This window comes from Centroberyx gerrardi, chromosome 20, assembly GCF_048128805.1.
Source record: "Centroberyx gerrardi isolate f3 chromosome 20, fCenGer3.hap1.cur.20231027, whole genome shotgun sequence".
Taxonomy (NCBI): Eukaryota; Metazoa; Chordata; class Actinopteri; order Beryciformes; family Berycidae; genus Centroberyx; species Centroberyx gerrardi.
In genome coordinates this window covers 19,430,191-19,446,042 of record NC_136016.1, presented here as the reverse complement: position 1 = coordinate 19,446,042, position 15,852 = coordinate 19,430,191, and the positions used below count along the sequence as shown (strand labels likewise).

At 42.0% G+C, this 15,852-nt stretch overlaps 3 protein-coding genes across 3 annotated transcripts; all 3 read left to right on the top strand.

Moving 5' to 3' along the window:
- Positions 1–2,435: 2,435 nt before the first annotated feature.
- Positions 2,436–4,110, top strand: LOC139916294 (parvalbumin, thymic-like). Its single transcript, XM_071905112.1, has 4 exons — positions 2,436–2,562; positions 2,711–2,843; positions 3,047–3,156; positions 4,049–4,110. The coding sequence occupies exons 1-4, from the start codon at positions 2,502–2,504 to the stop codon at positions 4,075–4,077; spliced, it is 333 nt and encodes a 110-aa protein (XP_071761213.1). The 5' UTR covers positions 2,436–2,501; the 3' UTR covers positions 4,078–4,110.
- Positions 4,111–5,312: 1,202 nt separating this feature from the next.
- LOC139916295 (parvalbumin beta 3) lies at positions 5,313–8,879 on the top strand. The gene is made up of 5 exons (XM_071905113.1): positions 5,313–5,344; positions 5,979–6,050; positions 6,945–7,077; positions 8,072–8,181; positions 8,614–8,879. The coding sequence occupies exons 2-5, from the start codon at positions 5,990–5,992 to the stop codon at positions 8,637–8,639; spliced, it is 330 nt and encodes a 109-aa protein (XP_071761214.1). The 5' UTR covers positions 5,313–5,344; positions 5,979–5,989; the 3' UTR covers positions 8,640–8,879.
- Positions 8,880–11,696: 2,817 nt separating this feature from the next.
- On the top strand, positions 11,697–14,514 carry LOC139916301 (parvalbumin beta 2-like). The gene is made up of 5 exons (XM_071905121.2): positions 11,697–11,779; positions 12,291–12,357; positions 13,048–13,180; positions 13,808–13,917; positions 14,091–14,514. Exons 2-5 carry the CDS (start codon positions 12,297–12,299, stop codon positions 14,114–14,116), a joined length of 330 nt encoding a protein of 109 aa, XP_071761222.1. The 5' UTR covers positions 11,697–11,779; positions 12,291–12,296; the 3' UTR covers positions 14,117–14,514.
- Positions 14,515–15,852: the final 1,338 nt, after the last annotated feature.

Genomic DNA, 15,852 nt, shown 5'->3' with positions numbered 1-15,852 from the left:
TCAACTACTTTTACTAACCAATTCAACACAGAACAAGAAAGTAATCAGTCCTGACACAATAAGACAGGCTTTTTACATTCTTTCATGTGTATAAAATGCAAACCATCACCAGTTCATGTAATACTTACCTCTACTGGTTTCCATTTAAAGGCCGTATCCTGTGCTGATTGTCCCATAGCTCAATATTTCTCAAACTAAATGGGAAAAATGTTACTTCTGGTGTGTGAAAGTACAAAAATCCAGGTCCGGGCACGACTGGGAGTTGTATACAAACATAAAATGCCTTTATTTGTCTCAAACTAAATCCCATGGTGAATTGGCCACTCCCTGGCCTGGTGAGCAGACATAGGACGAGACTATTCTTAGGTGCAGAAGACAAGACAAAACAAGATCATAGTTTTCTACCTACCAAGAAGGCCTGTCCTGAAATCTGTTTTATCCACAGACGCACAAGAAAACAACCAGCACAATCACATCAGCGCTGAGCGAAAACTACGTGCTCAGGACCGCCACCCCATCCCCATCCATCTCTCTCTCTCTGTCTGTCTTTTCCTCTCTGCCCCATCCCCCCCCTCTTCCTCCTCTCATCCACCACTTCCCCCCTTCTGCTCCATCACGCAGGAAGTCTGGTCTTCCTGCAAACAAGCGTCGAAAGCGTGGAAAGGGACAAGGCCGAAGTGGGGGTGGACAAGAAGGGGGGGGAGGATGTTTTTGTCGTTCCTCGGCCCCTCTGGCCGCTGCAGGCCCTACTGTAGTCCATCCTGAGGAAGCCGGGCTAACGTCACTCTGGCCGGGCCTCGGGTGCACACGTGCTGCCCGGTGTGACGCAGGAGCACCAGCACTCCCTCACACAGGGGAGCTGTAAAGACCAAAACTGTGGAAAACACCGTATTTCAAATCAGAATGGGGCTTTACAAGGAGTCAAAATGATGTCACAGAGTGGGGGTCAAATGCGGTTTGGGGGAGATACTGTATTTGGGTTTCATCAGAACAAAAGTCTGCAGCTTTGCCAAGTAACCATTATCCGCTTCCTGAGCAGCCACCTGCGAGTGTGTGAATTTTTCAGCAGGTGGCTGCCAGAGAGCCCCTCTAATAGATTTACAATATAGCAAAACAATGTGTGTGTCCCACTGGACAACAGGTGGACAGACGCTCGCTTCGACTGGTGGGTTCAGGGTGAAACATTGTTATCATCAAGAGTAAAGAAAAAGTGAAAGGCTCCAGATTTCTTTTACAAAGACTTGGCTCAGCCTTGCATGGCAAATTGGTTATTATTTACATGTGAATAATTCATTCTGATGTGCTATATATTGATTTTAGAAAAGATTGTTAACTGGAGAGCAGAGTATCCTCTAAATATATAAGTATTGTTTAAGTTAAGGTCTTAAGATAGTTGATAAGTGTGATAATAATCCACAAAAATAACATTTTTACCAAGATAATAGTTTGGAATAGAGCACTTCATGTCGCTGTTGTCATGTGAAAACCTTGTAACTTGGTGTTTGTCATGTTTTAACTTTAATTGAAGAATCACCTGGTCCTCTATAGCATGAGAAAAGTGTAAAACAACTGATGAAACACTTTCAAAACCAATTAGACAAACTCAAAAATGCATGGAGGTCAAGCTAAAAACAAGGCTGTTTTTCTTAACATTTTAGAGATACAAAGTTTTCACCCAACAGCATATACCCATTTTGGACAAGATTGTTTCCTGATGTTCACAGTTCTATGTTAGAAAAGAAAGTAGAACATTCTCTAAATGTATAAGTTAGGTCTTAAGATAATTAATCACTTTGATAATAACCCACAGTGTGTGAGTGTTATTTTCATCTCATTAACCATGTCATAAGAGCAGGTTTAGCATCGTTTTTTAAATTGTAGTGAACTCGTTTTGGATTGGAGCTCTTCACAAGCTAAATGCAGCATGTCAGATTGAAGCGGCTGTGAGCGGAGACAGCCACAACCATGGAAGACGGCCCGAAAAGCAACAGAGGCCGCAACATAACAGGATGTTTACAGGCTGAGAAAGCCGTGCCAGGGCCGCCGCACGACCGCGAGCAGCCGGCGACTGTGGTTGGAAACATGAGCGAAGAGGGAAAGCAGGCCAGCCAGGTTCCCTCTAGCTAACCCAAATATAACCCCGCCGACTACTGTTTGTTTACAGACGGACCCTACCTGGCTGGGGTCCGTTTGGCCAGACACAGACCCAACCATGACCTCTGACCCCTTCCTCACTCACCACAGAAACCACTCAAAAACACAGCTGTGTAATGGGCAAAGCTCTCTAGCAGTCTCCCTCACACACACACACACACACACACACACAAACACACACTAGAGGCTGAAGTGGTTTCTGCGGGACCAGCTGCAGGTGACAGGGGACAGGAAGACACTGGTGGTTTCTGACACCGGGGGGTAAAACCGGTTCACTGTCACCAGTTGCTCTTCTTCTGCCCATCAGCAGCCTCGTATCGCTCCAGACTGCAGCATCGCCCATCATCATGGCTATCACCGACTTCCTGGCCGCCTCGGATATCACTTCAGCTATTAATGCTTGTAAAGGTGAGGAGATGAGCAGGTTTGGGTGTGAGAAGAAAGCGGATGCTGACTCTCTTGTCCCAGGACTAGAGGCCTTTGCTGCATGATGGATTTTGAAGGATAGCTTGTCTACAGATATCAAAAGTTGTTCTATCTATCGTTTCACTTTCAGCAAAAGATTCCTTCAGCCCGAAGATGTTTTTCAAAACTGTGGGTTTGTCCAAGAAGACTCCGTCGGAGATCGAGAGGGTCTTCAAGATCCTGGACCAGGACAAGAGCGGCTACATAGAGCAGGATGAGTTACAGTTGAGTCTGACACACAAAACTTATCCTGACTGTCTGAGCAAAACCTGACAGATTTCTCTCTTTTTGCATTTCACCATACTGTCTGTAGTCTCTCCACAGCTGAAGGACACAGTACTGTACAGACAGATTTCATGTATTCCTTTCCTTACTATAGTGTGTGTGTGTGTGCGTGTGTGTGTGTGTGTGCCCTCCTCTCCTTCAGGCTGTTCCTGCAGAATTTCTCCAGGGGAGCGAGGCCTCTGACTGCGGCTGAGACCAGAGCTTTCCTCCTGGCAGGAGACTCAGACGGCGACGGAAAGATCGGCTGGGAAGGTAGGCTCAGGTCTGATGGGGGGGGCTCGCCCTTCGATACTGATCAGAGGTCAGCATTTGCTCACTTTTTTAAAGGATAATTCCGTCTATTTTCAACCTGGGCTTTATTTTCCTATTGTTTTGCCATTTTGCCAGTATTCAGAGAGTGCTGCCCTCCAATACAGTCCAATGGGGCAAAGGGAAAATCAAACAGTTGAACCCAAAAGCATCCAAAACAAGTCCTTTTCAACGCAGTAACACCCACACTACAATGAGACCTGCCGTAAGCTGGTTAGTAAGTAGGAAGTTCAAGTACTGGCAGCCAGCACAGTAAACAAGAAAGTGTGTGAGCAATGCCAAAAAGTATGAAATGGGCAATTGTTACCAAAATGTCATGTGATACTTCAATCGCAGCTAGACGTGTGTAACTGGGAATGTTTTTATCACTTCTTGGGTTTGACTATTTGAGTTTCCCCATGCCCCATTGGATTGTATTGGAGTAACTGAGAAAATTTTGATCAGAATCGATCAGCATGATGGCAAAAACTAGGAAAATAAGGCCCGGGTATGCCTGTTAATGGTTTAGGGCTGGTGGCTGTAAATTGGTCCCCAGTCAGCACTCACGGCTGTCTTTCATTTGGTTGCTTGGCAACTGCAGTGCAGACACAACAGTCACTTCACACAAAGTGTAAGTGTCACTGCCAGAGATGCACACTTCAGTATTTTAAGTGGCACTTGCAGTTGTTGGATGAGATTACAAAACGATTTTACGAGATTAGGCCTATTGTGTAATCTGTATCTGTGGAATTAAAAGAATATAATCTCTATGTGTGGGTTTCAAAAATGTCTAATATGTATTTGTGCTTTGCTTATTTGTTTTTTTATCTGTTTGTGTCTTTCTTTCTTTTGTCAGAGTTTTCTGCGCTGGTCAAGTCTTCATAAACCTTGCATGATCCCTAGATGATTTGTTCCATGGTGATATCAGGAATTATTATTTAAAAAAAAAAATTTTTTAATTATAAATCTCAGTTTATAATGTTGACTAGCTTTTAGATATATAACATGGACTCATTCAAGTATTTTCTGGGATACATTCATGTGTAGAGCAATACAATATGATGTAGTTTCAAGAGAAAATACAATGCTGTAAAGACATTCAAATAAAGAGTCCATGGATTAACCTTTGCCTCGCTGCTGTGTGTCTTTCCCTGAAGTTTTTAAATAAATGTGCTTCTGTCCATAAAATATTAAAGAATCCGTCTCACGAGTCCCGGTGTGATTTGTCCTGTCTGCGTCTTTGAGAGCAGAGGCAGCCAGAGCCCGCTCAACAGAAGAGCAGATTTCTGTTAAGTACTTCTAGTTACTGTAGATTAACTGACACTGTCAGTCATTTTCCTCCCACGATGTTATATTGAGCAGTGAGAGAGGTCAAGCCTGTCGAGAGGTTAGGAGGCTTTGGTTTCTCCAATTAACAGCATGGGCAACTTTCAACTGTCCAAATCAAGTGTTTGTTGTTCTGGCAGCCACAATTTGAAACATTTGATAAAGTAAATGTGACAGTAAATTCTTAGATAACATTAAAATCCATATTGGAACTACTTTTATAGATGACAGCCTATTTATAGATGAAATCTATAGGTGAAATCCTATCTGTTGAACATTGACTTCATTATTTAGTATCATAAAACCAAAGAAATTCAGGCTATGCTCATTGTGCTACTCTTTGCCACTGCCCGTCCTCCAAAAGGATAAAAGATTAACCTATATATAATTTTAAACAGTGCAAACTCCCCATGAAAATAAATAGACTGTGATCCATCGGCTCCTATGCGTTTGACATGTAGCTATCTCTCACCAGATAATCACCTCATGACACCCAGTGCCACCTATTGCAAATCACAGGAATCAACTTACAGAAGAAATGCATTGCAGTCAGTTTGCAGTTTACATGCAGCCAATGAGCAGCATCAAGTTTAGACTGAAAAAAAATGTCCCTCTTGCGTTTCACACAAGGACTGCATCCCTCAGTGGGAAGGATAAAAATAGCCCAAATTGACAACTAGACACATTTTTTTCCAAAAACTATCGCTATGCAAGTGGTGTGTGTTACACCTTGAAGGACGAGGCTGGAGGGTATAAAATGCAGAGGAGAGAGCAGCTTGCTTCATCGGCTCTCTAGTGGGATACTGCTACACTCGTTCTTGCAAAGGTGAGTTCATCCTGGCTCCATCTTTCCTGCATTTATCGGACACATGAAGAAAAAAAAAAAAAAAAAAACGATCCACACAGGAGATCAATTTATCTTGAGATTGCAAGGGCTTTTCTCTCATCGCCATGGAGTACACACACTGAGGACACTTTGGCATTTGGAGTTTAAAAGCTACAGTGGAACTACAGAAATTACTCCAGCATTTACTCTACTTCAACTAAACAGCGGCCTGCTCAAACCTTCACAGGCCCAAGGCTGGAAGGAAGTTTACCACGGACTGCAGCACCTTCTTCTTCCTATATTGTGTATAAATCTATAGGCTTGCAGTGTGTTGATAAGAGCAGGAGGTTACAAAGCAAGGCCGTGCATACCAATCCGCCAGAGCAATTTCTAAATGCATGTAGGCACCAAGTCAATCTGTGTGCCGCTGAACCAATGGAAAGTTTTATTTTAACAGTTCAGGGTCTGCTGCGCATCTGTTGATTTTGGATTAAATTACATTACAGAATGATTTGCGCATCATGGGAACATCTCTCATTTATTCAGCCTGCTTTGGTCTAGTTACATTAGGCACAAGTAGGCCTACTCATTATTTTGGAGCTCAAAATCTAAATGTTTTTTTTCTCTCCCATAGAATAATCCAAAATGGCATTCGCTGGAATTCTGAATGACGCTGATGTTGCCGCAGCCATCAAGGCTTGCGAAGGTCTGTGCAAATTACTTTCTCTCTACTTTTCAAACCCTAAATCACACACATAGAGCGAGGCTGTTATGCCTCTTGATCATATTCATTCATTCATTCATTCATTCATCTCAGTCAAAGGCCTCTGACTGTGCAATCTCTTCATTTTGGACTCACCACAGCACTGATAGTTCTGACACATAAAACAAACACATTCATAAAAGGCTAATTCAAAAGTAAAACTAATGAATGCAGATCAAACAAATCAGTGAGACTGTGTGGAAGTGGAACTGTATATTGATCTCTCCCTCTCTCTATCTTTCTCTCTCTCCCTCTCTATCTTTCTCTCACTCTCTCTCTCTATTTATCTCTCTATCTTTCTCTCTCTCCCTCTCTATCTTTCTCTCTCACTCTCTATCTAATTATCTCTCTATCCTTCTCTCTCCCTCTCTCATTCTCTCTATCCTTCTCTCTCTCCCTCTCTCTCTCCTTCTCTCTATCCTTCTCTCTCTATCCTTCTCTCTCTCCTTCCCTCTCACTCTCTCTCTATCTATCTATCTATCTTTCTATCCTTCTCTCTCTCCCTCTCTTCTCTTTACTTCTCTCTATCCTCTCTCTATCCTTCTCTATCTCCCCCTCTCTCTCCTTCCCTCTCACTCTCTCTCTATCTATCTATCTATCTCTCTATCCTTCTCTCTCTCCCTCTCTCTTCTCTATCCCTCTCTCTCTCCCTCTCTCTATCCCTCTCTCTCTCCATCTATCTCTATCTATCCTTCTCTCTCTCTCCCTCTATCCTTCTCCCTCTCTCTTTCTCTCTATCCTTCTCTCTTTCGCCCCCTCTCTCTCTCCCTCTATCCTTCTCCCTCTCTCCCTCTCTCTCTCTCTCTATCCTTCCCTCTCTCTCTTTCTCTCTAACAGCGGCTGACTCCTTCAGCTACAAGAATTTCTTCGCCAAGGTCGGTCTGTCTGCAAAGTCCCCCGAAGACATCAAGAAGGCCTTCTTTGTGATTGACCAGGACAAGAGTGGCTTCATTGAGGAGGATGAGCTTAAGTATGGAAAAACTTTAAATATTATTTACAGCTGCTGACAAATTTAACATTTGCCTTTGAAGGCCTTTGAAAGCTTTTTGAACCTTAAAATTGATACATTTAGCGATAAATGTTGATTGCAATATCATTGAAATATTTAGTTGCATTTTCACTTTGACAAAGTTAGGTAGTTAATATTATGAAGCCCAGTCCTCTTGCTATATTTATTATATTTATAAATTCAAGTGTGCCAGTTAGCTAACTTGCTCTCCCAAAAACTGTGGCGCTTTGGCTCCACCCACTGAGGTTTAATTCAACCAATCAGATTGTTTTCTGCCTTCAGAGCAGCTCTGCCTCAGAGAAATATTTGTATTTAAATTCCAGTCAGAGGTAGGAAGTAACTAAGTACATTTACTGAAGTACTGTACTGAAGTACAATTCTGAGCTACTGGCACTTTACTTGAATATTTCCATTTTGTGAGACTTTATAGTTTTCCTCCACTACATTTCAGAGGGAAATTTTTTACTAATACTAGTTACTTTGCATAATAAGGTTTTACATGCAAAATATACAATAAGCTCATAAAATATGTTGCATTATTACAGTTTAAACTTCCCCAACAGTATATGGAGCAGTTAGACCGACAACATTAAAATACTTCTTACAGGTTAATGCATCAATAATTTAACACTCTGTTCTTCAGAATGAGCACTTTTACTTTTGATACTTAAGTACATTTTACTGCTAATACTTCTATAATTTGACTTAAGTACAATTCTGAATGCAGGAGTTTTACTTATAATGGAGTATTTTTCCATCATGGTATTGCTACTTTTACTTAAGTAGGCTAAAGGATTTGAGTACGTAGAGTAGCCTATGTGATGCGTTGCTGGAAAATAACATGGAGCTCAGTCGACTTTCCCTGGCTACATAATAGCTAAAAACCATTGCAACCAGCCGACTCTTGCAGAAGAATCGCACCTGAAACCTTCTCACCTCCGCCTTGTTTCTGCAGGCTGTTCCTCCAGAACTTCTCTGCTGGTGCCAGGGCCCTCACAGACGCTGAGACCAAGGCCTTCCTGAAAGCCGGTGACACCGACGGTGACGGCGCTATTGGAGTCGATGGTAACCAATCACATGACACTGATTTCCTCATTGATGCCATTAGTCTCAGTGATTCACTGATTTTATTAATTATAGCTTTATTATAGCTTTATCTTTCATGAACTGTAAACAAAGCTACTGTAAACATGCCACTAATTGTAATTGGAAATATATTTAAAGGGATGAAGTTCACTCATCCAAAAATAGGCTTCTTTAGCATCTTTGACAATCACAGTCTGTCAGATAATGTATTTAATAGAATGCATTTAAAAGTTTGATTACCTTTCTATATTTTAATGTACAAATACACAGCTATTAACTGATATGGAAAGAAATTGTGAATTAAACTATCATAAACCTTATGGTCAGAATAGTTTCTATGAACCTCAACTTTTATGAAATTTAATTATCATTCTTTCACTGACACATTTTGTCTCTTGCTTCTCTCCACAGAATTTACCACCCTGGTCAAAGCATAATCTCATTCTACTACCACACCTGTGCTGCTGAAGATGTCCTGACTCTGTCAAATATATCTTTTTTATATTCATTTTATTTATGAATGTCACAGACCTGTACTGTAAGTTCCCTCTGACCCAAGAGCGTGTTTACTGTCCATGTTTTTAATTCATTTTCAAAGTCACAGTGGACCTAAAGGAATAAAGAACACCGCCAGACATTTGTACTTTTTGAAAATGAAATAAACTCCCATTTGGATTAGAAACAAAAAATGTTTTTGTATTGCATTTTCCAACAAGGGGGAAGTTGTTTAATGGTTACACAATAGTGTCATCTAACTCAACTGGATCAATACCAGTCACTCCTCAGCTTTTTTTGGCATTCAAACTTTTACCACTGTACACCCAAGAGGTCTTTGGTGGTGTGAATTGCACATGGAGGTGGAAACAGATCTTTTGGCATAGCTTGGTGATACAGACTGTTAGATCAATGGTCAGCACTGGCAGAGAGACAGGTGGCTCAGTGGGAGCGGTGACGGCAGGACTCAGTTTCTGGCAGCGCTTCAGCTGCTCTAGTCTGAGGATGCCTCTCTATGTTCCAGAGAGCCAGCAGAGGGGCCACGGGGCGGGATACGGTTTCTGTGCCAGCACAATTACAGGACTTTTTGTCAATGAGGCACATTTATTTGCAACCCTCTCTCAGATTGCAAGCGACTGCCAGGCAGAGGAGAGTGACAGGGAATATGGGTCACTTCTATTTCTGCTGCAGCAGGAGGGGAAAGCAGGAGGGGGGATGAAGAGACAGGTCTAAGACGGAGCATTTAAAGAAGTATTCACAGTTTAATCCTAAATGTAATCACACAGAAAGACAGAACAAAGACCTCAAACTACTTTTCATATCAGGAGAATCTTCTAATCCCACATTATTTGTGGATGGTGACATTTTAAAATGTAATCTGAAAATCTAATGCAAAGTCAAAGTGTTTACCACCCCAAGACAGTTTTTACATAGGCTATTAAATCAGGGAAACCAAAGAATTAGGGTCCAAAGATTTCACACATTCACAAACTTGAAATATACAGTTCTGAATGCCATGATGGGCAGGCGTTCCTCACTGTCTTGAATTACTTGATAGCTTTGCATGATAGGTTTCATTCCTGCTCTGACATATTTGTAATATAAGCCTGATATTGAAGAAGGGCAGGAATAGTTACAGTATCCATAACGGAGTCGTTTGAGGTGAGAGCTGACCATTACAAAAGTTACAGGCCAAAGATTTAGCTTTATAAAGCGTTTAACAAGGAGGTTCAGAGGGAAGAAGAGGCTTCATGGGGGGAAATGGAAAAGGAACTGTGCTGACATTGGTCTTCCTTCTCTCTGCTGAGATAAATACACCTGAAGCTGTGAGGGGGAGTCATGAAATAGACAAGATATCCAGATTGAAAACACACTTTATTTTACACACAGGCTGCAGTTACACTGAACAGGTATTATTGTACAGGTTTAAAAGATCACTGTTTTTCAGACAGTTGAAATTTATTAGTATTTAAATATTAACTTCATATTACAGTAGTCACAGAAGCATCTCAACACCGCCACCTGCTGCAAAATTGGCACATAGCACACATAAAGCAACAAGACTGTCTTGGGAACAAATATGGACATTGGAAAATCCCTGCAGGGACAAATTCCTCATTTGATTCCATTGTTTGGTATAGTACGAAACTCAGAATCATTATGCAACCACCAGACACAATCCAAAGAGTAATACAGTATGTGTGAATCATGATGACATGATGATGTTATATGTGTGAAAAATGGTGATGATGATATCAACTTTCAGTGTTTCCTGAAATAGCATCTCAAATACTGTCTAGCCATAAGCAGAAATGGTCTGAATGGGTGGAAAAAGAGGTGAGGTGGTCCAAAAGTAGAACCTGTCCTCTACTACATGCAGGTGATGATTGATTTACTATCAAGTGAAATCATTTCAATTAGTGCCTCTGGGTCTCCAACCAACACCTGCACCCTCTACGGTTAACTCCCAGTAGGTTAGTTTTAGTTTGGGTATAGTGATCTTCAAAGCTCATTATCTTTCTGTTTCAATAAAGTTTGCCATAACGTCTAATGGGAGTGACATTTTTTTTTTTTTTGTTTAAGATAGTGGATCGTTCTTATTTTTCCCTATTATGTACATGCAGTCTAATCCCCACCATAGTGCCATCATTAAATTAGGTCATACACTACAACAGATATATGTTCATCGATGAATCAAATCATGTTTAGTAGGCTACGTGAAAGTCAAAAGATTATTCAATTTCTTAGGTTTTTATTCATCAAAACTTTATTGTGAAATGCTTCTCCTTCTGACTGAGTTTCCTCCTCCAAATCACAATACCAGCGCCGCTGGTAATCAATCACAACAACAACTGGACTTTTCCGACACTGGAATGCGAACAAACTCATTACAGACATTTTACGCATGCCAATTACGCACAAGTTCATTCTCACCAAAACTGTACGGTTCAGAGAGCGCACGAGTCGGCAGTTAATCAAGGTAGTTACATTGTGAAAATTTACTGGAGGTAGCGTAGATTTCGCTATATAGGCTACTAATAATTGCATTAGGTTTATTATACATATGCGTAAACGCACACATATGTGTGACTATTACGCACACCCATAGGCTAATTGATGATAAAATACGTTTCTCATCCATATTTGTTGTAATAACTTACACCCAACAAAACTGCTTGACCAGTCCGATAATTTGCAATGGCTTTGTGATCTGCAATGTAAAGGTTTACCTTGCTTTTCCATCCGTGGTGCTGTGCGCAGTTTTAAGCCATGCAGAACTGCTCGACCAGAGAGTGTTCCACCCAAATCAGCAGCGTATATTATTAGCCCAATGCAATATCAAGCGGTTTCGCATAGGACTACACGTACCATTTAAGCATCTTCATTTGTGTATATATAAATAGAACAGCTCTGACTACTGGACAGATTTTTCAACTGACCGCTTTGCATGAGGTGTCCATTACATATGCTTCATATTTCGGGTGGCTGAAGGTATATAAGCTCGTGAGCGTCGCCAGGGAGCTTACTGCAGTGACCAGATCCATCTTAGCGAATCCACTCTAGTCTTAGAGATAAACCTAAGGTGAGTTTCCCTGAAGACCTGCAGCTCTTTAGGCAGGTCTGCTACCCAAGTCACTGAACGTTTCAGGGCTTCAACCTCATGCAATGGGATGCAAAACGGGGAAAGGCCCCACAGGGCCAGATTCAAAACATCACAGGCTCAGAGTTTGGCTGTGGACTAAGGAACCAAATGGAAAAATGAGAAAAGAAAAAAAAAAAAGAAAAAAGAAAAAAAAAAATACAACTGCAAAGGATATTCTATCTTGCCTTGGCGGGCTTGGTTTTGGACTACCTTTTCTGATCATTTTGGGGCTAACAGAGGAACACTGACAGAGAGGGACTGCATGGCTTTATGAAGATTATAGGCCTTTGATAACTGTCATACCTCCAATTATGCATTGTGAAGTACAAAGAGGGAAGTTGATACAGATACCATGCTCAGATGAGAAATAAAAATGCTTCTTCAGTATGATGCTTCTGTCTGATGTGCTGCAGCTGAACTGAAGCCTTGTCCTCTGCTCTCCTCCCCTCAGGTAAAAATGGCATTCGCCGGTGTTCTTAATGACGCTGACATCACTGCAGCCCTTGCGGCTTGCAAAGGTAAACCCCTTTCGGATGAAAATGACACTGCCATTGCAACTTAATAGGTTACCTTTAAGCATGGAGGGAGCCTAGATAGTGCACATCTACTTGATCAGACCTGCTTAGCGAGGCAAAGACCTGAATCCTTAGTTTGCTAATGTGCAGTTGACTGTGGTGTGGCAGGATGCAATTGCTAATGCAGAATCACATAACCAGATTACAGTGACAGACACTGAAGAACTCCTCCACCTTGCTTCTATTCTGCATTTAACGCTGCAGGATTTTCTTTTTAAAGGGATGGAGGAGGAGCATGCATATAAAGATTGACTTCTATGTGACCTACAATGCAAACCCACTGAAAATAGATAAGAACATTCTATTTTGCAGGAAGGAGTAGGCCAAATTTGTATCAGTGTATCTTAGCACTTGCTATTTTGTGTCTTGTGCTTTGTTTTTTTTCCCTTGTGTTTTATTGTTTTACTGTATTCCATCATTTTGTTTTGTGGTTGATAACTGAATATTTAGATTTAGGTAGATTTGTTCTTTGTAAAGTCCTTTGAGGCTTGCTTTTGTGATGAGGGATATAGGGATATAGAAACACACCTGACTCGACTTGGCGAAGTAACATGTCAAATGTCAAAGTATAGTCCTGCAAGTGCCGTGGCTGCAGTCTATGATGTCTGACACGACCCCTCTCTCTCACCACAGGTGAAGGCTCCTTCAAGCACAAGGATTTCTTCGCTAAGGTCGGCCTGGCCGCCAAGTCCGCTGATGATGTCAAGAAGGCCTTCGCCATCATTGACCAGGACAAGAGCGGCTTCATTGAGGAGGACGAGCTGAAGTAGGCACCCTCTCTTAGATTTCACCCTGTGCCAACATGAGAAGAGCCTCTCAGGGCCTCAGCGGTGCTCAGATCAGCTTTCAGGGTTTGGCCCACAGTGAATTTAGAATGATGTCAGCGCCTCGAAGCATCTGAGAAGCCGGGCGCTTGGTGTTCTCCGTGGGAGTAACTCTACGCCGGCTCTCTCCTCTGGTGTCTCATGTTATAGGCTGACATAGAGCAGAGGAGAACAGAAGAGAACAGAATAGAACAAAACAGAACAGAAGGGAACAGAAGAGAAAGGAACAAAACAGAGGAGAACAGAAGAGAACAGAACAGAACAGAACATCACTTTTTTGGGCCAAATAGTGTTTGTTGTGGTTGGAGATTTTGATATTTGAACTTCAGTTGGAGGATTACATGCTCCTCTATGGGTTGAGAAAATTGTACAACCCTTGGGCTTATGAAACCTTTTCAAAATCCATTAGATAAATTCAAAAATGCATGTTCCTCAAGCCAAATACAAGGCTATTTTCTCAGATCCTGAACATTTTTCACCTAACTAGGATGACATATATATATATTCCTGTTCATTCCTGACATGCATGACATCTGACAGCTATATTTCTCCCTGATCCTCGTCTGCAGGCTGTTCCTGCAGAACTTCTCTGGCAGTGCCAGGGCTCTGACCGACGCCGAGACCAAGGAGTTCCTCAAGGCCGGAGACTCCGACGGTGACGGCAAGATCGGTGTTGATGGTGAGAGAATCATTTCATTTTATTTTTATCACAACAGGAGCTTCATCAGGGATCAGGGACACAATTTCTGGGTTTTTAGATTTTTAGATATTCAGATCCAAGTCTGCCAAGTTTCACCAAGTTGCAGCTGAAACAACACTTTTTTCTGTCTTTCTTTGCTCTCCCCTCTACAGAGTTCGCTGCCATGATCAAGGGATAAATTACAAACTGACCAACACCTTAATAAACTCTGAAGGAACAACTTGAACCGAGACGTACCCTTCCTCCCTTCTCCTCTCTCTCTCGCTCTCTCTCTCTCCTCAGCTCTTCACACCACTTTTATACACGTGACCTTTCACCCCAACCACAGACAAAACCCGCTTCCTCTCTCTGGCCACGCTCACCCCTGCTGTCCACGATGAATGTACCTAAGTGTATGGCGTGGTTGTCTCTCTCTCTCTCTCTCTCTCTCTCTCTCTCTCTCTCTCTCTCCTCTCTCTCTCTCTCTCCTGTCGTCGTTTTACTATGTGAGTTTTGCTTACTGTCAGATCAATGATGATGCACTTTTATGGGAAACGGACGGACGATGAGAAAAGAATAAAGGTTCTTTTTCAATAAGACACGTCTGGTCGTCAATAATGAACCGTGAATCAGTAAATCAGTGAGTTTTAACTGGTGAATCATTTTATGCAAAACCACCTTAAGAAATGCATTAGGCCCTCGGGACTTTTATTGTCTTCTCCCGGGATGAATATTACTCACCTCTTCACCTATTGGTACAGATGATAATAAAGGTGTAACACACTGAGAATCCATCAATTGATGTTAACACAAGGATCTAATAGCAAATGACAATATATTCCCTGGTTCTTTCACTCCTGTTGTTTACAGCCACAAATTCATGACATATTACCTTTTACACCATAAAAGGGCCATCCAAAAAATAGAAAAATAAAAAACAAAATCCACTGGACTTAAAATTGAAGAGTTGAAGATGTTTACACCACTTTTGAGGCTTCATCAATTCTACCAAAACATTTTCAACTTTTTTAAGTCCAGTGGATTTTGTTTTTGTTTTTTTTGGACATCTTAGTACCTGGATGACTGAAACTCTGATGCACCCCCACCCCAGTTTCCCAGCATTTCCCAATTCCTCCACTTTATCCACCTCTCATCTCACATGTGTTGCAGCTGTAATACCCTCAATTTGATGCCCCAAGTAATGATGGCCCTGCACTGGCATGAAGCAACCACAAGGTGGAGTCTCTAATCTGGCAACAGGGAAAAGAGGTTTCAGGTGGAGGATGGATTTACACTGCAAACCCTCTAGGAGTCTGGCAATTAGTTTGTCTGTCTATTTTCTGAGCGTATTGCCCATATAGGCATCAAATGACTTCATGTGATTCTGAGAAATATTTCACTTTTTGCACAACAAGCAGTCGAGAGAAAACCACCATAAAGTGTGAAGTCAGAGGTTGACGTTGCGGTGTGAAGGTTTGACTGTAATGAGATTTATTCCCTCGGTCCTCGTTACAAAAAAAGCATTTCCCCTGTCTGCTAATGTATTAGTGCTGACTGGATTCATCAGAGACACTGCTGCGTCAGATGGTTCGAAATGCTTCCCTTTTAGAAAACAAACCCCGCCAGTTTAGGGTGGCCGGTTACCGTGGTGACCGGGTGTCACCCCCCCCACCCCACCACCTTCCCTCCCACCACCAGCCCTCACCTTCACAGTAGGTCAGGTGTCAATGAGCCAGCCTGTAATGCTGGGGGGACTTGCTGTGGGTAATGTGTGTGTGTGTGTGTGTGTGTGTGTGTGTGTGTGTGTGTGTGTGTGTGTGTGTGTGTGTGTGTGTGTGTGTGTGTGTTTTCAACTGCAAATACATATAACAAGACAGCAGAGTGACCCATGGTGCTTACAGTCACAGAGGTGAATAGAAAATGAAAGGAACGTTT

Bases quoted from the DNA above. Each gene is read 5' to 3' on its own strand.
- LOC139916294 (XM_071905112.1), top strand. From the start codon at position 2,502: ATGGCTATCACCGACTTCCTGGCCGCCTCGGATATCACTTCAGCTATT. The intron at 2,563-2,710 runs GTGAGGAGATGA...TTTCACTTTCAG, and splicing joins AGCTATTAATGCTTGTAAAG to CAAAAGATTCCTTCAGCCCG. The intron at 3,157-4,048 runs GTAGGCTCAGGT...TTCTTTTGTCAG, and splicing joins CGGAAAGATCGGCTGGGAAG to AGTTTTCTGCGCTGGTCAAG.
- LOC139916295 (XM_071905113.1), top strand. From the start codon at position 5,990: ATGGCATTCGCTGGAATTCTGAATGACGCTGATGTTGCCGCAGCCATC. The intron at 7,078-8,071 runs GTATGGAAAAAC...TTGTTTCTGCAG, and splicing joins ATTGAGGAGGATGAGCTTAA to GCTGTTCCTCCAGAACTTCT. The intron at 8,182-8,613 runs GTAACCAATCAC...TTCTCTCCACAG, and splicing joins CGGCGCTATTGGAGTCGATG to AATTTACCACCCTGGTCAAA.
- LOC139916301 (XM_071905121.2), top strand. From the start codon at position 12,297: ATGGCATTCGCCGGTGTTCTTAATGACGCTGACATCACTGCAGCCCTT. The intron at 13,181-13,807 runs GTAGGCACCCTC...CCTCGTCTGCAG, and splicing joins ATTGAGGAGGACGAGCTGAA to GCTGTTCCTGCAGAACTTCT. The intron at 13,918-14,090 runs GTGAGAGAATCA...TCCCCTCTACAG, and splicing joins CGGCAAGATCGGTGTTGATG to AGTTCGCTGCCATGATCAAG.